The sequence below is a fragment of the Engystomops pustulosus genome, unplaced genomic scaffold (genome assembly GCF_040894005.1).
Source record: "Engystomops pustulosus unplaced genomic scaffold, aEngPut4.maternal MAT_SCAFFOLD_233, whole genome shotgun sequence".
NCBI lineage: Eukaryota > Metazoa > Chordata > Amphibia > Anura > Leptodactylidae > Engystomops > Engystomops pustulosus.
Genome location: NW_027285112.1, coordinates 62,260 through 86,757, shown reverse-complemented (window position 1 = coordinate 86,757; position 24,498 = coordinate 62,260). Strand labels below are relative to the sequence as shown.

Sequence of the window (24,498 nt, the reverse complement as noted above, 5' to 3'; positions counted from 1 at the left end):
GCGTATAATAAATAACCCCTTATGTGTGTAAATGCTGTGTTTATTAGATACACCTGTCCAACTGCTCGTTAACACTTAATTTCTAATCGGCCAATCACATGGCGGCAACTCAGTGCATTTAGGCATGTAGACATGGTCAAGACAATCTCCTGCAGTTCAAACCGAGCATCAGTATGGGGAAGAAAGGTGATTTGAGTGCCTTTGAACGTGGCATGGTTGTTGGTGCCAGAAGGGCTGGTCTGAGTATTTCAGAAACTGCTGATGTAATGGGATTTTCACGCACAACCATCTCTAGGGTTTACAGAGAATGGTCCGAAAAAGAAAAAACATCCAGTGAGCGGCAGTTCTGTGGGCGGAAATGCCTTGTTGATGCCAGAGATCAGAGGAGAATGGGCAGACTGGTTCGAGCTGATGGAAAGGCAACAGTGACTCAAATCGCCACCCGTTACAACCAAGGTAGGCAGAAGAGAATCTCTGAACGCACAGTACATCGAACTTTGAGGCAGATGGGCTACAACAGCAGAAGACCACACCGGGTGCCACTCCTTTCAGCTAAGAACAGGAAACTGAGGCTACAATTTGCACAAGCTCATCAAAATTGGACAGTAGAAGATTGGAAAAACGTTGCCTGGTCTGATGAGTCTCGATTTCTGCTGCGACATTCGGATGGTAGGGTCAGAATTTGGCATCAACAACATGAAAGCATGGATCCATCCTGCCTTGTATCAACGGTTCAGGCTGGTGGTGTCATGGTGTGGGGAATTCTTTCTTGGCACTCTTTTGGCCCCTTGGTACCAATAGAGCATCGTTGCAACGCCACAGCCTACCTGAGTATTGTTGCTGACCATGTCCATCCCTTTATGACCACAATGTACCCAACATCTGATGGCTACTTTCAGCAGGATAATGCGCCATGTCATAACGCTGGAATCATCTCAGACTGGTTTCTTGAACATGACAATGAGTTCACTGTACTTAAATGGCCTCCACAGTCACCAGATCTCAATCCAATAGAGCATCTTTGGGATGTGGTGGAACGGGAGATTCGCATCATGGATGTGCAGCCGACAAATATGTGGCAACTGTGTGATGCCATCATGTCAATATGGACCAAAATCTCTGAGGAATGCTTCCAGCACCTTGTTGAATCTATGCCACAAAGAATTGAGGCAGTTCTGAAGGCAAAAGGGGGTCCAACCCGTTACTGGCATGGTGTACCTTATAAAGTGGCCGGGGAGTGTGTATGTGTGTAATATATATATATATATATATATATATATATATATTGTATACTGTTTTAATAGTATATGATGTATATATACTACATGTATGTACATAATGTGTATCTTCTCCACAGTATGTGTGCAAATTTGGTGTATAAATGTATGGATGTGTATATCCTGTATGTATTTGCATAAACTATCTATTAGTTTATAAATGTATATAGGAGTGCATAAATGTGTTTGTATACATGCACACGAGTACCGTATATAAAGTGAGCGTATGATTTCAGAACTTTACATGCGTACATGAGTGCGTAAATTTTTTTAGGGACAACTTTTTTTGTTGGTGTTGGTCCACATTAAATGCAACAAATGTATTAAATGTTTACCATTTCAAAAATATGGTCCAAATTACAGCAAAAAAAAAAAAAAAACAGCAGAAAAACTGACTTTAGAAATTCCTGTTAAATCTTTCCATGTTTGAACCCAGCAGTTTTACATTAATTTGGTTCTGTAATTATTCTGAAATGAAATCAACTTTTATTTTTATTAACCATTAATGCTGCAGGGTGTTGCTATGGTAAACTCCTATATATAACTCCTAAAATGATGTTTTACCTTTATATAAATAAAGCACATGTGCTTCAGGAGTGTTGCTAGAACCTCTCTGGGCTCCAGGGTCTCGGGCTACATGCCCCAGCACTTCTCCCCTTCCTCTCTGCTCTTTCTGTACTTCCAGCTTCTTCCCGCTGTCTATGGAAATTTTGTAGCAGGACTTAATAGCTGATACTCACTGCTGCAACAAGATTTCCACAGACAGCAGAAGAGTGGCGCCAAGGGAGTAGAGAGGCGGGTTACAAGTGCTTTAGGGGGTGTGTTATAATGCCCAGATAATCCAGGGCCCTGAGGGGCATTGGTGATGCCCCCGAAGCACTTGAGCAAAATTTATATGAAGATAAATTTTATTTTATAAATTGTATACCGGGGTAATGCTATTAATAAACATATGGCTGTATTCACACTGCTGGGAGCTACCCAGCAGCGTTAATGGTTAATAAACATAAAACCTAATGCTAGATTTTCTTTAATTTTCAGACTTATTGTAAGGTAATATTAACACCTTGTTCTACACAGGAGGACTTTGCAGTAGTACACCCAATAATTGCTGCTGCTGAATCCTATTGCTCCAGATTTCATCCGATTGCACTTGTTCAAAAGCAGGTGTGTAGTCATGTTATACAGCTTTCTTTTATGCTTGTATTTTACAGTAGAAAGATCTACAGCACATATTAGATATTCAGAAAAATGTATGGAATAAATGAAGTGGGAAAATGACAAGACATCTAGATTAATATTGTATACAGCCTACGAGGGCGGTTCAATAAGTACCCATGTTAGAAATGAAGACACCATTAACAAAAAAAAAAGTAATAATTAATTTTTCATCATAGTCCCCTTTCAGAAAGATACACTTCCCCCAACGTTCTTGCCATTTTTTTAACCCCTAAAAAAAATAGGATTTGTTGATCTCTCCAAAAAAACGCCTCTGTCACCGCAATCCCGTAAGCCATTTCTTCATGGTAGGGAACAAGAAATAGTCGCAGGGGGCCAGATCCGGTGAATACAGGGGTGCGGCAGCAATTCATAACGCAATCCAAGCCGAATCCGGATGAATGTGTTGGTGCGTTATCATGTTGAAAAAGCACCTTCTTTTTCGCCAAATGCGGCCGTGTCTCCTTCCATTTTTTGTCGAAGCGGTCCAATAACTCACTGCAGTATTGTCCAGTGATCGTTCTTCCTTTTTTTCAAAAATCCATGAGGATGATGCCGTTCGCATCCCAAAAAAATCATCGCCATCACCTTTCCGGCTGATGGGACCGTCTTCGCCTTGTTTGGAGCAGATTCACTGGGAGAAATCGATTGTTTTGATTGTTGCTTAGTTTCTGGTGTGTAATGATGAATACAGGTTTCATTAATGGTGACAACTCAACGCAAAAACTCCTTCGGATCTTGCTTACATTGCTCCAAACACTGCTTCGAAGTTAACAGGCGCATCCGCTTGTTGTCCACCATGAGCAATCGCAGCACCCATCGGGCCGACAATTTCCGCATGTAAAGTATTAATAGCTGTTCCGGTTAACACACCTACGGCCTCTGCTACTACTCCCACTTTCGTTCGTCAATCAGCGAGTATCATATTGTGGAGTTTTTGAATGATTTCCTCGGTAACCACTTCTGCCGGCGTCCTGGTCTTTCCTCATCAAAAACGGATTTTCACCCACGGTTAAATTCGTTGAACCGATATCTAACTGTGGTCATAGATGCCGAAGTGTCCCCATAAACAGCATCCAACTTTGCTTTTATCTCCTCGCATTTTTTCCCATCTAAAAACAAAAAGCGAAAAAACCGAACTATACTGCTCTTTTTCCAGCTCAGCGAAAATTACGAAACACGTCTTGCTCAAATGGCTGCTAAATCCAAATTAACCTATCAGTCTTCAATTTGTTTTGCCGTCATTTGATGAATGGTAACACACATTGCTAACACCAACTTCCCTCAGGTACTTCCTCTGTCGTCAAACACGGGTACTTATTGAACTGCACTCGTAAATGAGTGCACATAAATGTAGATTTCCTCACTAATAAGTATGCCCTTCACAATGTAGTCATTCTGTACAGTGCTCTGGTTGGTTGAGGTCAGGTGATACATTTTGGCCACATTCAATTTGTGTTGCATATTTTAGAATAGAGTTTTATTACAAATAGAAGGTTTTGTGTTTTTTTTCTGTCATGGTTTTAATCCTCTTTTTTCTCACACTGCACAGGTGTTTCAATGCTGTGAAAGCCTTGAGAAATGGAATTTTCTTCCAATCTCATGCTTAGATTTTTTCAATGAAACTAGGGAGTAAGTGATATTTCTCTGCATTACAAAATATAATACAATATAATGGAATTGGTTATGCAGTCACATACCCACAATGCTACTCAAGATCCATTATGATTGTGTAACACTATCCCTCAGGTGTTCACATGCATTAATATTATGTTTTAATTTTTCATTAGGCATCAGGATCATGTCGTTACTGCTTTGTCCTTTTACTCGGAGGTAGACCATATTATCTCTCTCCTACATTGTGAAGGAAAGGCCTGCTTTACTGCTGAGAACTGCAGCAACTGGCTTCAGACAGACAAGTATATATTCCATGTTGACTGAGAGTCAAGTTTTTAGAATAGTACTTGTTAAGGAGGGTAGTGGAGACATGTATAATTGGATACCTTATTTTTATGGTATATACAACAAAGGTAAGCAGTCATCAGAGGAATTTAGATATTCATTTGGGAAATGTACAGCCCCATAGTTGTAGGGTTATGGTTGGAATCCACTTTGCAGCAATGTGCTTCTTAACCTAATATAAAATAACCAGCACTACCTCATCATCCATGCCTACAAACAGAAGTATGCCCAAAAGATGGTTTTGTATAATCAGTCATAATGCTCATACCCAATATTCCCCTAATCTAGGGGATTCCCGCCTCATGAGCATTAGCTACACTGCTTCCATAACAAATCAAGGACAGTTAAAATCCATGCTGACACCAGTGTAGTATAGAAACATTTGAGTTTTGTAAACTCTATTAACAAAATGATCTTTAGACACGGATAGCTAGGGAACAAAGTCTAACATAAACCACCACTGTCCAACCAGATTGGGGCCAACACTCATAGATCCAGGCACTGTGACTGTGATGATCTTTTATATTTGTTATCCATTACCTCTTTCCTTCTCAAATCAACTTTCAAAATTATGCTAATGAGCCCAAATGGTTCTGGAGGGTGTTACCAGTGTCAATGCTGTAACTTCACAGGCTGTTAGTATCTCCCCTCTCCACTGTACGCTCAGTGCAGCAGAGGAAGTTTAATTGCACACTGTAACAGCATGTGAAGCTGCAGGACTGAGGGGCCCTTCTGGCTCACTAGTATAATTTTAACAGTTGATTTTAGAAGGAAGGAGGCTAGGTATAACATATATAAGAATATAACTACAGTCACAGTGCCTGGATCTATTAAATAATGTCCCTGGTTTATCGTGCTTGACTTTGATGATACATTTTCTTTAAAAGGGACTCGTGTTGACCTCATTAAACTAACCAGTTTAGAGGTGCAGGGATGGTGTCCCTTCAGACCTTCTTATTTACATCGCTGCTAAGAAAAAGGAGATAAAAGTACTAATTCGGCAATCTCCTGTAGATGTCCTTTAAAGGGAATGTGTCACTTGAGACCTAATTTCCACTAAAGATAGGATGGAGGAGTTGTACAGGGGCACAAAGGTGGGAACTGAGAGCTGAACAGTCTGCAGTACAGACAAGTAACATGTTGTTTTATGAAATGGATCCAAACCAAAGCCCAATCCCTGGGACTACACAGATAATTCTGTCAGGATCAGATGTAGGGGTACACTCCCTCCCCGTCCCAGTCCAGGTGGTGTCCACTTTTAAATATCTAGGAGTCCAGGTGTCACGCAAGGTTCAGGCATATACGGAATTAAACATTACACCCCTGATAAATGCAACGGAATCGCGCTTAAAAGCCTGGTCCACTCTCCCCTTGTCCCTATACGGGCGTATTAACATATTCAAAATGATCTTCCTCCCCAAATTTCTATACCTTTTCCATGCTTGTCCTATACTGCTTCCTAAGAGCCTGTTTAAACGCATAGACGGCATTCTCAGATCCTTCTACTGGCATGGGGGCGTCCCACGCTTCAGTTTAGCGCTGCTTCAGGCTCCCAAGGCTAGGGGTGGACTGGCCGCCCCGGATCTGTATCTTTATTACCTGGCTTCCCAGCTAGTATATGCCCAGTGGTGGATAGATATAGACATGGGTAATGCAGCTACTGCACTGGCTGGTGCCCTGGTAGGTTCCTACGAGGCCCTTACAAACCTGCTATACAGGTATAAGTCCCCATCCGATACCCCACTTCCCCTACGTACGGTAGCGGTGTGCTGGCGTAGGGCGCAGTCCCTGGTAGAAACAGGCAGCCCTCCCCCACTCTCGCCTAGGACTCCATTTTGGCTCAATCCGTGGCTCTCTCACTTCCTCTCCCTCCCAGGCTGGACAATGTGGGGGGCAGCGGGGGTGAAATTTGTAGGTCAGCTCTTATCCCTGGACGCAGAATTACTCAGCTTTAACGAGATAAGGGAGAGACATACTGTACCCAATACGGCTAGCTTCCACTACACGCATTCAAAGCCCAATTTGGCTCCTTCAGCCTGAAATTTTCCAAACTGGAGACTCTGATGAGTACCCCGGACCTCCCTAAGCCACTCACTCAGTGCTATGCCCTCCTACAAGAGCAAAAGTCCAGACCGTTTGATAGAGCCCGTGAATGCTGGAGACAGGATATCCCTGACCTGTCAGATGATGACTGGAGGGAGGTCGAACAGTCCTACTTCACATCTGTAGTGAGAGCGAGGGACTTCCTGATCCAATCTAAATTCCTCCATCGAGTATACTTCACCCCTGCTAGACTATTCCGCATGGGAGCAATGCCCAATGATCTTTGCTTTCGCTGTCAGGCTGAAGTCGGATCCTTCCTGCATTGTGTCTGGTCCTGCCCTAGGGTTCATGTCTTCTGGTCCGAAGTGCTGGAGTTCCTAAATTTACACTTTGATTTCCCACGCTTACTGTCTCCCTCTGTGTGTCTCCTCGGCATTATAAATGAAGTTGTCAATGGCCACTATGATAAAATTTTCTTTAGGTTTGTCTTATACTACGCCTGAAAAGTGGTGGTGATGACCTGGAAGGACCAGGAGCCCCCTCCATTAAAAAGATGGATACTACTTATTAACAGTGTCATTCCCCACTACCGGTCCCTGTATGTCAACAGGAAGTGTCCCCAGAAGTTTGATCGCATCTGGTCCAGATGGTGCGCGACTCCCCATAAAGCCTTATAATCACATGTGGTATCAGCTTCTCACCATAATGAAGGAGACTGAGCGTGCTGATATGTGTGTGTGTGACTGATTGTCTATGTGTCAACAGTTATTTTTGTCGTAACAAGACGTCTGGCTACATTATCTGCTGTCATTTATTGCGCTATATCCCTCAGTTAATATTGGAACGCAATAAGATCCTGTTCGTTACCACGGATGTTATTCAATTATTCTGCATGGTGGGGAAGAAAGTATGTAACAGACAATCCTGTTCTTTGGTTTTGTTTATTGTAATTGTTAAAATTTTTCCAAAAATTGCAAAAATAAATACTTAAAAAAAAAAAAAATAATAATTCTGTCAGGACGCAAGGTAAGTTATAACACAAAATTATATTGTAATGCAAATGCTTATTTGCAATGCAACCTACCTTTACTGAAAATGAGGTTCATGGTGATAGGTTCCCTAAGATGTTCCTGAAACCGACCCTATAAAGTACTCAACAGCTGAACACCCAATCACCTCTACAGATTAAGATACAGAACCTTCTTAAAAGATTTTAAAAAATTGCCATATAAACAAAACATAAGGCCCAAGGTTGTCTCGTTTATGCAGATCAGGATGATAGATGATGTGGAAAATCGACATATACTGTTGTACTGTAGTATGGCTGTATATGAAAGGATCAATCAGACAACCTACGGTTAAAGTACCCTAGGGGGGGTCTGAAAAATAGTAAAAAACGTTCAATTTACCTCCGTCCTTTCCCTTGAACTGATATAAAAATATAGTAAAATCAAATATAAGTAAAATCATAAACATGTTTGGTATCACTGCTTCCTGAAATGTCCGGTCTATCAAAATATAATTAGTATTATTCCTGTAAAAGGAAAATGGCACCCAAATATCCAAAAAGACACTTGGTAGCAATAAAAACTTCAGTTCTCGCTAAAACTGACACCTTACACAGCTCCGTACGCCGAAGTATGAAAAGATTATTGGCGTCAGAAGATGGAGAAACAAAATTATTTGTAAGCTGAAAAATCAAAAAGTTGCCCAAGGGCCTCCTCCAATTTCTAAATTTTATGCTTTGAAGCCGTGTAACCCTGGAGTCTAGCACTCTTAATGTTAATGCACATTTTTTTCATATTATCAGGTGGTTTCTCTCTACGAAGGATCTTTGCAGAAAACATATTTCGAACCTGTATTGTCCTCGATTGGTCCTGGAGGCAGTCAGTGTTTTACACAAAGTTAGCACTCAGTGTCATCAAGTGTCTAATAATATTATTTCCATCTCAGAACTAAGATATGAACAGTGGCAAAACAAAATACTGCGATCTCGACAACGACATAACTATCAACGCTTGTTATGTAGGTATGTACATTTTTTCCATAAGAACCTGTTCTGAATTATGACAATACAGTATTGAAATGAACTAGCACTTGCTAACATCCTTGTAGATTCACATCCCCAGCAACATACTTGTAGAAAGTATACATCATAACTTTCATCTTAATTGCCCACGCAAAATAGAAGTGAGGTGCAGAACCTTTTTTATGCTCACAATTACAAAAGTTACAATTTTAAATTAGAAAATAACTATATTTCCTAGCAAAATAATTGTATAAAGAAGCCACAGCCCGAAAACCCTTTTTCTCTTGCTGCTATTTTGTTATTGCCGTGGTTGTCAAATGCTACAAAGTTATACCCACTCTGTTCTATTATAAAAAATGATGCTTTAAAATAGAACCATTGTAAGAGTACATGGGAATTGTGACTACACATATGTCTGGGCAGCTGGTGCATCAATACCAATGAGGATAAAGTTCCAGGACATAATACTTCAATGCAGACAAAAACTTCAATGCAGACAAATACAACACTTGAGAGTGTGCCTGTGGCACATCAACACCCCAAGGTTCACCTACATACTTAAGTAGGAATCTGAGGGGAGGCAGTAAATGAAGATTAAAGCCACCTATCCAATATAGCGTGGAATTTCTTTTCTTTTTTCTTATGGATGAACACCCATTTTTTTAAGGGGGGAGGTAACATTGACAGACTTAATCCAGTCTTGCAAGTTCGAGGGGTAGGCTGACATCCAAAATTTGCCACCAGTTTCCTGCCACAATACAACATTTTGGTGAGGAAAGTCCAGTCTGCCGCACACTGGAACAACTCTGGGTCCACCAGGAGAAGGCAAGATTTACGGTTTTCAGGGACTGCCACTCCCATCCTGTGAAATTTATAAATTTACGAACCTGCTCCCAAAACCACAACAAATGGAAGAAGGTACCCGAAGTCTCTGAACATTTGGGACATAGGTCCTGGAAACTAGGATGGGGCCTACTGACCTTAGCAGTGGTGAGGTATGCAAGGTGGAGTATAAATTTGGGGCATCCAAGCTTCGGTGGAACTTGTTTATTCCACAGGGGGGTGAATTTGTCAAAGCCCAGTGCGTAGTAGTGAGCGAGTGCCTCTGCATTGATTTTTTTTTTTTTAATTATTGCTAGTTGTTGACTAGCTTGATGTTTTAGAGGTAATATAGTCCACTTGACATGCTTACTCCTTAGTTGATCAAATAAAGTAGGGAATGGCAGATGATTCCTTGTAATATGGTTCCCAATTGTAACATCTTACCTGGTGTCCTGGATTACAATAATTTCCTTTAATGCCTTAATCCTTTAGATACCCTTTTGCTTTCAAATGGTTATATGGTGCTCTGTCACCTCAATATGTTCCCCTGCTGTGGTTTCTTTTCTATACATCAGATTGGCATCAGTGAACATAAACCTAATTTGATCTGTGTTCTCATACTGCATTTAAATCACCATTTCAGCCATCCCCTTTTTCTCACCACCCCAATCATTTTTTTCTCTTCTCTCATCCTTCCTCTTTTTCCCCTTCTCGTCTTATTTCCCACTCATGTTTTTCTCTGTGCTTAGATTTGCTTCCTTTTACCCAATATTTTTCTTACTCTCCTGAAATTTATGTTTACTGCCTCACTTATTTGTTATGACTGACTTCTCGTGAGCTAGATGTCATCTACTACATGATCATGTCATCTACTACACTCAATTTATTTAGGAACAAAATCGTTTTTCCATCTGTCGATTTGATTCTTTATTTCCTTTTCTGTTTTTCACAGCATTAGATCATTGTCTACAATTCTGCGTCTAATAATTACAATAGTGATCATGGATTTGCACAATATACATCTATGTACATCTGAAAAAACCCATTTGGAATACCAAAAATACTTAAAGTAAGGAGCTGGAAATCAAAAATATGTCATTTATTTTATATGTAGCCTTTGTTTCTACAGTGAATATTTTAGGGTTTTTTGCTTTCTTAAGCCAAGTCCACTACTGGAATAAAACATAAAATGGATGAGATTTTATGTTAAAGGTATTTTAGCATGAAAGACATTTAAGTCATAACCACAAGATGTGCCATGAATGTGTGATAGATTTTGTGGAAACCGCTACACTGTGAGGTTCAGAAACATTATAACTCCCTGTACTACACAGTTTATGCAACTGTTTAATTCTATGGGGAATTAAAGGGGTGGTCCACTTTCCACACTTGGTATTGCTTGTGTAATAAAAAGTTATAAAATTTCCCAATATGCTTTCTGCATTAATTATTCACAGTTATTTAGATCTTTGCTTGCTGTCATTCTATAAAAAAACTTTATTATTTACTTCTTTGTAGAAAAAACTGTCAATGCTCAGGTGCAGGGCTCATTTACAGATTGATACAGAAAGTATATTGGAAAATTTTTATAATTTTTCATTACACAATCAAGAAACTGTAGCTTGGAGAGCTCTTCTGTTTCTGAAAGACCAAACCACAGAGACTGATTTTTATAATGAAGTAAATTAGATATTCACTATTATTACCAGCACTATTTATTTGTTATTAAAATACTTTTTAGAGGTTTGGTTACAATAACCTGCAGTAATTTATGACTGTATTTGTGAATACAAATAATGGAACTTGCAAAGAGAGTAAATATAATAAGACTGGTATGTATTCGTGGATCCTTTCCTAGTTTTAGGTTACCTGTACTCATACAAAAGTAACCCAGGGAGATTTGGGTCAAGCATGCAGCAGGTTAGTTGGCAATGAAGTTATAGACAGTCACCCTATTGTTGACAACCTCTCTAACGTTTCGGATTACAAAACAATGCAAGACAAAACAATGAATGTAGCAGGATAACCATAGCAATTCCTGCAGATTTGTTGCTGCAGACTTGACCCATTTCTGGTGGATTTTATACAGTGACTAAATTTTGTATCCCTGACTGGTCTGTGGATAGACTTTTTGTCACTGTTGTACTTTATAACCCCCCCCCCCTTCCTTTAATTCCATCTCCATGAGTCCATGGGTCTGGGGTGGGAACGCAACGACCCTCCGCATTAACTATAGCCTGTGTCAGGTCCACTGGTCCCTAACTCAATTCTACGTCAGGAACGACCTCGGGTGGAATAAATCCAGGTGAGATGGTGGTAGCCTTTGAATAGTGTGCTATCCTCAGTTAACCTCACACTTGTAATGCAAAAAGTTTGCAGACAAATAATGTGCTATTTAATGCATTTGTTAATGATTTAGAGAGGTTAGCTGCAATTGGTACCATTAGGATGTGGAAAGTTAGAAAAGCATGCAGAGTTTCTACAAAAGTTCTTAAAAACTAAATTTTTTTGTTTGTCTGTTTATTGTCTATGCTAGGTATTTGAAAACCATTTTGCAGTACACAGAAAATATGTCAACCTGCACTAGCCCAGAGAAGAACAGATGGGATGAAGCTATTCAGATGACAAGTAGAATCATATTGAAGATAAAAACATTTAATGAAAAAAATAAAGCTATTTGAAGGTTGATAACTGTACAATTTGTCTTTGCCTGTACATGTATATACATTACATATGTGTGTCTGGGGACTTTGCCAAGAACACTATTTTACAAATGCAGTGTTAGATGTGTGATTACAGTTAGGCCTCATACACACAGGTGTGCTAAAATATGCCTTGTTCTCGGGTGTTTACGCAGGTGGACATTGGTGATGGAGGCACTGCTTCCCCCACCAATGTCCGTAGGTAGTGAGCGGATGCACCGGAAATCGAGACCAGAAAAGGCCTCACTGCACTGTGCCCTTGCACAATACAAGTATAAGTTAATGGTCGTGTTCATGAGTCCTTAGGAATACAATTAAAGAAAAGCAACCACTGCTATATAGTGGTTTTAAGCCACTATCGCTCACATAATAATGCAGTGCTGCAGAAGACAAATCTATAAACCTGAATTACAGGAACGCATTATGCACGCCTCTTGCAGGTTGCAGCTGGCCTCTTACATGGAAATGGAAGGAAGCGTCCCTGGAGCTGCGATAGTTGTGCATAATTATGCATATAGTTAGCACCCAAGGCGCTCCAGTGTCGAGCGATTTCAAAGCTCTTTTTCTATGCAATCAAAACGTTCCTGTACTTAAGCTTTATAGATTGGTCATCTGCAGCGCAGCATCAGTATGTAAGTAATAGCGTCTCAAAACCACTGTATAGTAATGGTTGATTTCCTTTAAATGATAAGTAAAAAAACACATTCACATATAAACATTTAGACTTTAATTTTTCTACAAAGTTCATACAACCCTTTGCAACCATTCCTAGTTGCAGGTTATCCCCTGCCTATCCTTGTTGCTAGGCAACTTCTCATGCCAGCCATATTATGTTACCTTAAGTTGTGTTTGACAATGTAGACAATGCAAGGTAAAGGCTCAAGACAAATGGGAGGAAAAAACTGAAATAAAACATAATTAGCATAATGGAGCTAGCTTTCCTTCCTAATATCATACTTTCTTTGCATTAACAAATATTGTTATATTTTACATTCATTATTATAGCTGTCTGTTTAGGTTCAAAAAGTTGTGTATTTACAATCATTCATCATTGCATCATTGAATGCCCAACCTCACGCAACACTAGAAGTGAGCGTCAATCTGTCGGGTCCCTTCTTGCTGCATATAAATTTTTTTTGACCACATAGTGATTGACTGCCTTGCAGATTCCCTCATCCAATATACCCAGCACACAGGTCTGTAATGTATCCGGGATGCCTACATCCGGGATCCTAGGGCAAAACCACAACATATGTATATCATCTGCCTTCTCCAGGCCACATCTATTGCAACTAAAAATCCTTGATCCAAATCTTGATAAATATTTTGGTGTATAGTACATATGATTCAAAATAAATTGTTGTGCTAAGCAATGAGCACCTTTTTCCAAACGACTTCATCATGGGTACCCACCTCTCCAGTCCATTTATTTATTATTTTCCTAACATTGTTGTTATGATCTTTCACAGGCCAGAATCTTAGTAGCTGGTTACTTTTAGATTTAGTACCCAACAAGAAGTGGGAGTCAAGAAGGTGGGTGTAACTCCTCCAGAGTTACCAGCGGCTTATCCATAGCCCTCCACCAATGTATAAAATGTAAATATGTATAATGGCCGGAGGAGTGTATCCCATATTCCTCTTGTAGTTGCTGGAAAGACTTAAAGGCACTATTGTCAAAGAATTACTTAAAGGAAACCGACCATTTAGAATGGTCGGTGTAAGCTGTAAGTACAGGGCACCAGCTCAGGGTGAGCTGGTGCCGGCACTTACTTTTGTTAGTGTTATAAACCGCGGTATCGCGGTTTTAACACTTTTTAAACTTTAGAGCAGAGTATAACATTATACCCATGATACTTAAATTGGAGATTGCAGTCAATCGCAAGAGGGGTCCTATCCCAAACTGATATATACTTTGCCTGGGATATAATAAAGTATACTCTCAAGTCTGGTATTCCAAATCCCCCCCTCTCGTAAGACTGCTTCAAAACCTCCATCTTGAGCCAGGGTTGTTTACCCCGCCAGATCAGCCAGCAAGCTTTCAATAACTTTGATCTTGTCTTATTTTACATGCAAGAGGTTCCATGGCAATCGCAAAGAGGAGTGGTGATAATGGGCACCCCTGACTGGAGCCTCTACTCAGTTTGAAGGATCTTGAGACAGACCCATTAATAAGGACTCTAGCCGTGGGGGTCGGAGTACAGCAATAGCAGAGATGAATCTCTGCCCAAAATCCCATCCTACCCAAAGTGTACCATAGAAAATTCCACTCCAAAGTGTCAGGGGCCCTTGAGGCGCCCAGGAACAGCAGGGATCGCCGACCGGGATTGGATGGCATAATCTGCATATTCAGGAAGAGTCTGCGGAGATCGTCCAGAATGGATCCGCCCGGCATAAAGTTTTGATCTGGATGCACAACCTGTCTACACTCACCGGCCACTTTATTAGGTACACCTGTCCAACTGCTCGTTAACACTTAATTTCTAATCAGCCAATCACATGGCGGCAACTCAGTGCATTTAGGCATGTAGACATGGTCAAGACAATAACCTGCAGTTCAAACCGAGCATCAGTATGGGGAAGAAAGGTGATTTGAGTGCCTTTGAACGTGGCATGGTTGTTGGTGCCAGAAGGGCTGGTCTGAGTATTTCAGAAACTGCTTGTCAGGTTCGCTAGGGAGATTGCTGGGACTTCTGGTTCTTCTGGTGGTGCCAGCAGCGTTCTCCGTACCCCGGCGCGTATCCGCGCAAACTCCACCTCTCGTCCTGGGCAGCGGCTGCTAAGATCTCGCGCTGTCTAGGAGGGGCTGGGACTTTGAACCTCTGCTGGGTGCCTGGTTATTCTGCACCGTGAGGGGTTAATTCCCAGGTACTGTCCAGCTCCTATCAGATTCTGGAGGTGGAGTTCTGGCTGCATAAATTGCAGCTTCACTAGTTCCCAGTGCCAGTGTTTGAAAATCCCTTTCTCCCTGGTTGCTGCTCGTTTGTATTGCTCAGTATCTGTATCTATATTGTTGTTAACTCGGCTAGTTTTTGGACTTTGACTCTTGCTTACTGATTCTGCCTTTGACGTTCCCTCTAGTTGTGACTCCGGCTTGTTTACTATTCTTTCATGTTCTATGTTTGTCAGTCTGTTTGTGTTTGCCCTTATCCACACTTACTCAGTATATTCCGAGTCTTCAAGTAGTCGCCCCACGGTTTAGCGTGGGGGGGCTATAGGAAGGGACAGAGGTTGGGGTAAGCTCAGGGCTCACCTTCCCCTGTCTTGTGTGTACCCTATCCTAACAGAAACACTGGCCTAACATAGGTCTGCATCCTGTATCCGACCTGCTACATTCTCTCCTTCCATGGAGCCTTTGTCAGCTGTGGTCGCTCAGGTCCAGACCCTAACTCAGTTTGTTCAGGATCTAGCTTCCCGTCTCCAAATTCAGGAATCTATGCAGGTTCCACGGCAGACATCACCGCAGGATCCACTGCCACCCATACCTGAACCTAAGGTTCCTCTCCCTGACGTGTTTTTTGGTGACCGTAAGCATTTTTTTTCATTTCGGGAGGGCTGTAAACTTTACTTTTCTTTACGCCCTCGTTCATCGGGCACAGAGATTCAAAGGGTGGGCGTGGTAATTTCCCTGTTGCGTGGGGATCCGCAAAATTGGGCTTTTTCTCTCCCACCTGACTCTCCATCCCGTTCTTCTCTTGACGCTTTTTTTTCTGCTTTAGGCCAGATTTATGACGAACCTGACCGTCGAGCACTTGCAGTTTCCCACCTTAGATCTCTGTGTCAGGGAAAACGGACAGCAGAAGAGTATTGTGCCCAGTTCAGACAGTATGTGACTGACTCGCAATGGAATGACTGCGCCCTAAAAGACCAATTTATGTCCGGACTGTCAGACCGAGTACAGGACTTAGTCTTAGCTTATGCCGAGCCTCAGACATTAGATGATGCTATGACTCTGGTCATCCGAGTTGATCGTCGCCTAAGATCCAGGCGATCACCTCGGGTGTCCTCGGACTGTCAGCCAGCGGCCAGTCCGTCTCCGGGTAGTCCAGAATTGGAATCCATGGAGCTGGATAGCATCTCTCCTGCACAGCGGAAGCAACGTCGAGTGAGACGCCATCTTTGTTTCTACTGTGGAAGTCCTGATCATCAGATCAACACCTGTTCCAAGAGGCAGCAGCAGGAAAACTTCCGCTCCTAAGCAGTAGTCGGGGGGACTGCTTAGGAGCTCAGGTACTCCCTATTGTGGCTAGAATGTATTTACCTTGTACGGTTAAGTTTCAGTCTGTTTCCTGCACTGGTCGCGCCTTTTTGGATTCAGGTGCTGCGACTAATTTAATCGATTATAATTTTGTCTCTCAGTTTGGCATGTCATTGATTCCATTGTCCACTCCTATCCAGATGTCGGGTGCGGATTTGACCCCTCTACAGGCAGGGTTGATCAAATTCCGAACCCCGCAGATGAAGCTTATGGTGGGAGCTATGCATGAAGAATGGTGTTCTTTTCTAGTTATGGAAAACCTGTCTGAAAATGTCATTCTTGGTCTACCCTGGCTCCGGATCCATAATCCGGTAATTAATTGGGAAACTCTGGAGCTGGTTCATTGGGGTCCTCTCTGTAAGGAACACCTGACCAGAGTTTCACTATGTACAGTAGTGACGGAAGATCAGAGTCTTCCAGGTTTTCTCTCTGACTACTCAGATGTGTTTTCTAAACCCTTGTCCCAAGTCCTTCCTCCTCACAGGGAGTTTGATTGTAAAATTGACCTTCTTTCCGATGCTAGATTGCCTAAGGGTCGTATATATAACTTGTCGGTGCCAGAACGGGAGGCACTAAAGAGCTATATTGAGGAGAGTTTGGCAATCGGACATATTCGTCCCTCTGAGTCGCCCACTGGGGCCGGGTTCTTTTTTGTTGAGAAAAAAGATGGTGGTTTACGGCCGTGTATTGATTATCGAGAATTAAATAAGATAACGGTAAAAAACTCAGGTCCCCTCCCCTTGATCCCGGATCTCTTAAATCAGGTTTCTGGGGCCCAAGTTTTCTCTAAATTAGATCTCAGAGGGGCTTATAACCTGATTCGGGTCCGAGAAGGGGATGAGTGGAAAACCGCATTTAATACACCTTTGGGGCACTTTGAATACCTGGTTATGCCTTTTGGTTTGAGTAATGCCCCAGCGGTTTTTCAAGGTTTTATGAACTCCATCTTTCATGATTACATCGGTGTGTTTATGGTGGTGTATCTAGACGATATTTTGATTTTTTCTCCTGATATGGTTTCTCACCAGCAACATCTCCGCCAAGTACTTACCAGGTTGCGCAAAAACCACCTCTTCGCTAAGCTGGAAAAGTGTGTTTTTTGCGTCCAGAAGGTTTCCTTCTTAGGTTATGTTGTGACTCCCTCTGATGTACAGATGGATCCGAGTAAGGTTCAGGCGCTCACGGACTGGGTTCGGCCTACAAATCTTAAGGCCCTTCAACGATTTTTAGGTTTCGCTAACTATTATCGGAACTTTATAAAGAACTTTTCTGTGATCGCCAAACCCCTCACGGATCTAACCCGTAAGGGTGCTGATCCAAACAACTGGTCCCCTGCCGCTTGCTCAGCGTTTGAAACTTTAAAAGCGGCATTCTCGTCAGCCCCAGTTTTGGTTCAACCTGACCTCTCTCTACCGTTTGTTGTGGAAGTTGATGCCTCCGAGGTAGGAGTAGGTGCAGTGTTGTCTCAGGGGTCCTCCACTCTCACCAGACTGAGGCCCTGTGCATATTTCTCTAGAAAGTTTTCCTCTTGTGAGAGGAATTATGATATTGGTAATCGAGAGCTCCTTGCCATTAAGTGGGCATTTGAAGTCTGGCGACACTTTTTGGAGGGAGCTCTTCATCCGATAACTGTGCTCACAGATCATAAGAACTTAGTATATTTGGATACTGCTAAGCGTTTGAACTCACGTCAGGCTAGGTGGGCCTTGTTTTTCTCTCGCTTTAATTTTGTGGTCACCTACCGACCTGGGTCAAAAAATGTGAAGGCTGATGCCTTGTCCCGTAGCTTTGGGACTCCTGAGCTTCCAGCGACTACGGACAGTAATATTTTGTCTCCAGGTGTTGTGTTGGCAGCTGTCTCCTCCCACCTCTCCTCTCAAATTTTAGCAGGACAAAAATCTGCACCCAAAGACCTTCCGGAAGGCAAATTGTTTGTTCCTATTTCTTGTCGTTTGAGAGTGTTGGAGGAGACGCATTGCTCAGTATTGGCAGGTCATCCGGGTATGCGGAGTACCTTGGATCTCGTAAAGAGAAGTTACTGGTGGCCTCACATGACTAAAGATGTGCACACATTTGTCCAAGCCTGTCAGGTCTGTGCGCGAGGTAAGACTCCCAGGAGACGTCCTGAGGGGCCTCTTCTTCCGCTTCCAGTTCCCACCAGGCCATGGTCTAAAGTGTCAATGGATTTTGTCACTGATCTGCCAGCATCTCAAGGCTATACAGTGATTTGGGTGGTAGTGGACCGTTTCTCCAAGATGGGACACTTTGTTCCATTAAAAAAGTTACCCTCAGCTGAAGAATTGGCTGATTTGTTTATACAGAATATTGTACGCCTCCATGGTATACCAGATGATATTGTGTCTGATAGGGGCGTACAATTTGTTTCCAAATTTTGGCGAGCATTCTGTTCTAGACTGGAAGTTAATCTGTCGTTCTCCTCTGCGTTTCATCCTGAGTCTAATGGTCAGTCCGAGAGAATGAATCAGGAGATGATTCAATATCTGCGACTCTTTGTCTCGGACAGTCAGGACCAGTGGGTGAAATTCCTTCCGTTGGCAGAATTTGCTATTAATAACCACTGTAGTTCGTCCACACAGGTATCTCCGTTTTTCTGCAATTATGGTTTTCATCCTCGTTTCTCTTTTTCATCTGTGCCTGTCTCTAACATTCCTCGAGCGGAAGCTATTGCATCCAAGTTACGCTCGCTCTGGTCACAAGTTCGGGAGAGTATTCGGAGGGCACAAGATTCTATGGTCCAACAGACTGAAAGAAGGCTCACTAACTCTGGTACGTTTGTGGTGGGGGATAAAGTGTGGTTATCCACGAAAAACCTTAAATTGAAGGTCCCCTCTTTGAAGTTTGCGCCCAGGTTTGTGGGTCCGTTTGTTGTCACTCATATGGTTAACCCGGTTTCCTTTAAGATTACACTTCCAGCGGGGTGGCGGGTTCATAACACCTTCCATAAAAGTCTTCTTAAGCGCTATGTGGAGCCTGTGTTGCCTCTTCCTGACCCTCCTTCTCCATCTATTGTGGAGGGGAATCTGGAATTTGAAGTGGAAAAAGTGGTGAATTCCAGATGGGTAGGTAACTCCCTGCAGTACCTGGTCCATTGGAAGGGTTTTGGTCCTGAGGATAGGTCTTGGGTTCCGGCTAGAGATGTTCATGCTCCACGGTTGCTCAGGTTGTTTCATCAGGCCAACCCTCAGAAGCCATCTTTAAGATCTAGGGGTCCGAAGGCCCCCCGTCAGGGGGGGGGTACTGTCAGGTTCGCTAGGGAGATTGCTGGGACTTCTGGTTCTTCTGGTGGTGCCAGCAGCGTTCTCCGTACCCCGGCGCGTATCCGCGCAAACTCCACCTCTCGTCCTGGGCAGCGGCTGCTAAGATCTCGCGCTGTCTAGGAGGGGCTGGGACTTTGAACCTCTGCTGGGTGCCTGGTTATTCTGCACCGTGAGGGGTTAATTCCCAGGTACTGTCCAGCTCCTATCAGATTCTGGAGGTGGAGTTCTGGCTGCATAAATTGCAGCTTCACTAGTTCCCAGTGCCAGTGTTTGAAAATCCCTTTCTCCCTGGTTGCTGCTCGTTTGTATTGCTCAGTATCTGTATCTATATTGTTGTTAACTCGGCTAGTTTTTGGACTTTGACTCTTGCTTACTGATTCTGCCTTTGACGTTCCCTCTAGTTGTGACTCCGGCTTGTTTACTATTCTTTCATGTTCTATGTTTGTCAGTCTGTTTGTGTTTGCCCTTATCCACACTTACTCAGTATATTCCGAGTCTTCAAGTAGTCGCCCCACGGTTTAGCGTGGGGGGGCTATAGGAAGGGACAGAGGTTGGGGTAAGCTCAGGGCTCACCTTCCCCTGTCTTGTGTGTACCCTATCCTAACACTGCTGATCTACTGGGATTTTCAGAGAATGGTCCGAAAAAGAAAAAACATCCAGTGAGCGGCAGTTCTGTGGGCGGAAATGCCTTGTTGAGGTCAGAGGAGAATGAGCAGACTGGTTCGAGCTGATAGAAAAGCAACAGTGACTCAAATCGCCACCCGTTACAACCAAGGTAGGCAGAAGAGCATCTCTGAACGCACAGTACGTCGAACTTTCACTAAGATTGTGCGCCCGATATCCTGCATGTGCCGATTCCCTCCTCTGGTCTGCCGGAGTTCACCTTCTTCTTTTCCTTCTGTCGTAGCCTATTCTTAACTTCAAAGAAACTATTTCTTTTCTTTTGAGTGTCAGTAGCACAATCTGGAAAAATCTTAATTAAGTGACCTTCAAATTCAGCTTTTCCTAATTGTCTCATCTTCCTTAGAATCAAATCCCTGTCCTTGGATACCACAAGTTTTATCAGTATCGGGCAAGGCTTACCACCAGGGATAGGGGGTTTACTGGGGACCCTATGAGCTCTCTCTACAAATGAAGGGAAGGATGCAAATCCATCTCATAGGGTCCCATTTAACCAGTCCTGCATAAATTTAATTGGGTCACCCACCTCTGTCCCTTCCGGAAAAGCCCAGGCATCTGAGACTAGACCTACATGATCTATTCTCTAGATCAATAAGCTTCTTTTTCTGTTCTTCAAACCCTGATATAACCATTTTCATCTCAGTTTGTTAATTCCGTCCTCTAACTCCAAAGTTCTCATCTCTACTGTATCTAACAGTTCCCCATGTTTGTGAGCGTTTGCTCTTAATAACACCAGCTCTTCTTTCTACTTGCCAACCTCAGTAGTCAGGGCTTTAATATCTCCATTACTCTGAATGATGGCCTCTAAGATCTCAGTTAAGGTAGTCGCCATTCCTCCCTCAGTCAACACCTCCTGAGACTGTTACCCTCTCATATCGCCTGCCGTCACATTCATCCCTTCCTCATTAACTGTCCCCTGGTCTATAAGGTTTGCATGGGCCAAATTTTGCCCAGCTACAACTAAATCAGGAGTAGACCCCTGTGGGTTCTCCTTGGATGTCAGGATTGCCCTCTCAATAGGGAACTCCAATGGTGGATACTCCCTGTTTGGATCTTTCCCAGAAGAACCCATTAATTTCCCTATTGATTTTGGGGAAATTACATATTTATCTTTTTTAAGGCATTTTCTCTCACTTTCTCAACCATTTTTTTGTTATTAGGTGTTTTACACAGGGAAGAGATAGGAGTAACATTTGACCCCTTTTTCTGTGTTCCTGGTCTGCTCATATTGCCCGCTTTTACCCGTCTGGGCAAGCCACAAAAAGGCTTTAGAGCCTGGTACAGAATAACCCAAATAGTTGCGAATGTTTCAGCAGGTGAGGACAGAGGGTAGAGCCTGACACAGATACAAATACCTAGGGCAATCCTGCCCCTCTAACAAAATTAAATTAAAAGGGAAGCTGCTAAAACACACTGCACTATATCAAAACAGTTGTTATCAAACAGCAATACTTTTCGGTAAGCGTAAACAATAGGAATCATATGGATTACTCAAGATTAACAATAACGAGAAAAAATTAAGCTTAAACCCAAACTTAATGGGTACAAAGTTACGCCCAAAGGTATTGATGACAAGTAAATATGGCGAGGCAAGGCAATACAGAGCAAAATAATACATGCATTACTTATGTATAAATCCAGGAGAACAATTCTAGACAACAAAGCTAGGTATTAACAGAGCCGAGCCTAATTGGCAGAGATACTGTTATCTTGACTAGGGATAAAAAGATATGCAATGTAGCTAGGTTAGCTAGTTAGTTAAGAATACAAAGTCCTTATCCAGGAATTATTTAGTGTTAGTAATTATAGCAAGACAATGACAGGCAAGGCAAAGCAATATAAAACCAAGCTGTACATGAATTATCCATATATAAATCCAAAGAAAACAGGGGTGGACAGCAAATAGAACATTCAGATGTTTTTGCAGTTTTCTTCCGGGAACACAAATTATCACTGAACTTAACCTTGTTGGCCAAAGAACTATTATCTTTAAATAGGGAAGAGAACATATGCAATATAGTTAGCTAATCCACAGAGTGCCCATATAGAGGCTGCTTAATAAAGAGTACAATGTCCAAGTTCAAGGATGAATAATGTTAGTAGTTAGCAAGATGAGGCCAAGTGGCAAAAAGTGATGCAGAACAAAACGCTGGACAGCAAATGCTACATTCAGGTACCCCCTACTGGCACTGGCTATCACCACGCCAAACCTTATTAGCAGAAAATACAAAGTATAGAATGAAATGCAGCATGAATGGTTATCCAACGAATAACATATAACAGCTGGTTAATAAAGCATGCAACATCCAAGTTTAGGAGTAGATAAAGTTAGTAGTTATAGCAAGATGAAGTCAGGGCGGCTGTTAAACAGATTGCACTGTGCCAAGACAGATACCATTAATAAGCAGGGCAGAAAAGCAATATGCAGAGACAAACACTGCAAACCTGCATCGTACCGCAAAAACGTATTTGCACGACCTGCTGTGAGGAGTCCAGTCCTGGAAACGAAGAGATACATCAGGAGATCCTATAGATCAGATGCAGCAAATTTTAGATACCCGCAATCATCTTTCCACGGACACCAACGACCATCACCTTGCGCCGCTCGAACACCAGAGGATCCGCGTCTCAGGCTGACATCCAGAGGGCCACTAACCCTCCACACCGTTTCAAGAAAAGGAGAAGAGAAGAGCAGAACCGTGCTGCCATGCCGCCCTGCAGTGAAGCGCAGCCGTGATGTCCTGGGAAGGTCCACTCACATGCGCTAAGCTGTGACCCCATCTCCTGGCTACCGGTCCTGCGCCAGTGTTGGCGCTATGATCGGTGAATATGAGCAGAGATCAGCGGGAATGGGCTCCCTGTAGAGGAGCGAGCATTGTTTTCAGCGTGGTCCCAGAGGAGGGTGGGGCGAAGAGCCGACGTGACGTCCGCTCACACGCTCCTCCCATCTCTCGTCCGCCCTCCATTCACATGTAAATAGTCAAAAACATTGTAAGATTATTTCAAAATAAATTTATCTGCTGTTAATTGGACAACTCCTCATTTGTCAGTGGCCCAGGTCAAGGGTCACTAAAATGATGACTTACGAAAAGATCTCAGCAGTCACAGATCACACAATGTATTTGTTCCTTAAGACTCTGGAGCCCAGGTTAGATTATAATACACCTCCTGAGTCCATCGGATTCTCTTTCTCCTGGAGCTTTTTATTTTGTGCAGCTGCAGGCCTCTGTCACCCTTTCTCCTGGAGAGTCTTGCCCTTACCTTCCTCTTTCCTTTGTTGTAGTTACAGTGCCGTGCAAAAGTATCGCCCCCTTGAGCTTTTCTACCTTTAGCCACATTTCAGGTATCAAACATAAAGATATAAAATTGTAATTTTGGGGTGAAAAATCAACAAGTGGGAAACAATTGTGAAGTGTAACGGAATTTATTGTATAGTTTAAACTTTTGTATAAAATAATAAACCGAAAAGTGGGGCGTGTAATATTATTCAACCCCCTGAAGTTAATACTTTGTAACGCCACCTTTTGCTGCGATTACAGCAGCTTGAGCTCAGTGAGGTTGCATGGAGAGTGTTTGTGAACATCAGTTTTTCGCTCTCTCCACAGATTCTCGATTGGATTCAGGTCTGGGCTTTGACTTGGCCATTCCGTCACCTGTATATGTTTATTTGTGAACCATTATATGGTAGATTTTTCTTTAAGTTTGGGATCATTGTCTTATTGGAAGATAAATTGCATTGGGGTCCTTCCACCTTCCCATCAATTTTAACCATCTTCCCTGTCCCGGCTGAAGAAAAGTAGGCCCAAACCATAATGCTGCACCCACAATGTTTGACAGTGGGGATGTTGTGTTCAGGGTGATGACCTATGTTGCTTGTATGTCAAACATATCGTTTGGCATTGCGATCAAAAAGTTTGCTTTGGTTTCATCTAACCAGAGGACCTTCTTCCACATTTTCTGGATGTCTTTCTTCTTTTCACTCTTCCATAAAGGCCAGAATTTTGCAGTATACGACTGATTGTTGTCTTATGGACCGACCCTCCCACCACAGCCGTAGATCTCTGCAGTTGATATAGAGTGATCATGGGCCTCTTGGCTGCATCTCTAAACAGTCTCCTTGTTTGAGATGAAAGTTTAGATGGACGGTCAGGTCTTGGTGGATTTGCAGTGGTCTGATACTTCTTCCATTTCAATATGATCGATTGCACAGTGCTCCTTTGGATGTTTAAAA

At 42.6% G+C, this 24,498-nt stretch overlaps 1 protein-coding gene across 4 annotated transcripts in view; it reads left to right on the top strand.

The window, feature by feature from the left end:
• The window catches only part of LOC140109612 (endoplasmic reticulum membrane-associated RNA degradation protein-like), a 71,313-nt gene extending 59,271 nt beyond the window's left edge, over window positions 1-12,042 (top strand). For 3 of the 4 annotated variants that reach the window (XM_072132118.1, XM_072132119.1, XM_072132116.1), the window contains 6 exons: window positions 2,358-2,444; window positions 4,048-4,127; window positions 4,286-4,414; window positions 8,311-8,529; window positions 10,304-10,420; window positions 11,888-12,042. In XM_072132118.1, the coding sequence (XP_071988219.1) occupies window positions 2,358-2,444; window positions 4,048-4,127; window positions 4,286-4,414; window positions 8,311-8,529; window positions 10,304-10,420; window positions 11,888-12,032 (777 nt within the window). In that variant the 3' untranslated portion in view covers window positions 12,033-12,042. The remainder of the gene's footprint in view (window positions 1-2,357; window positions 2,445-4,047; window positions 4,128-4,285; window positions 4,415-8,310; window positions 8,530-10,303; window positions 10,421-11,887) is intronic. The other variant, XM_072132117.1, reaches the window with a different exon arrangement.
• The last annotated feature ends 12,456 nt before the right edge of the window (window positions 12,043-24,498 follow it).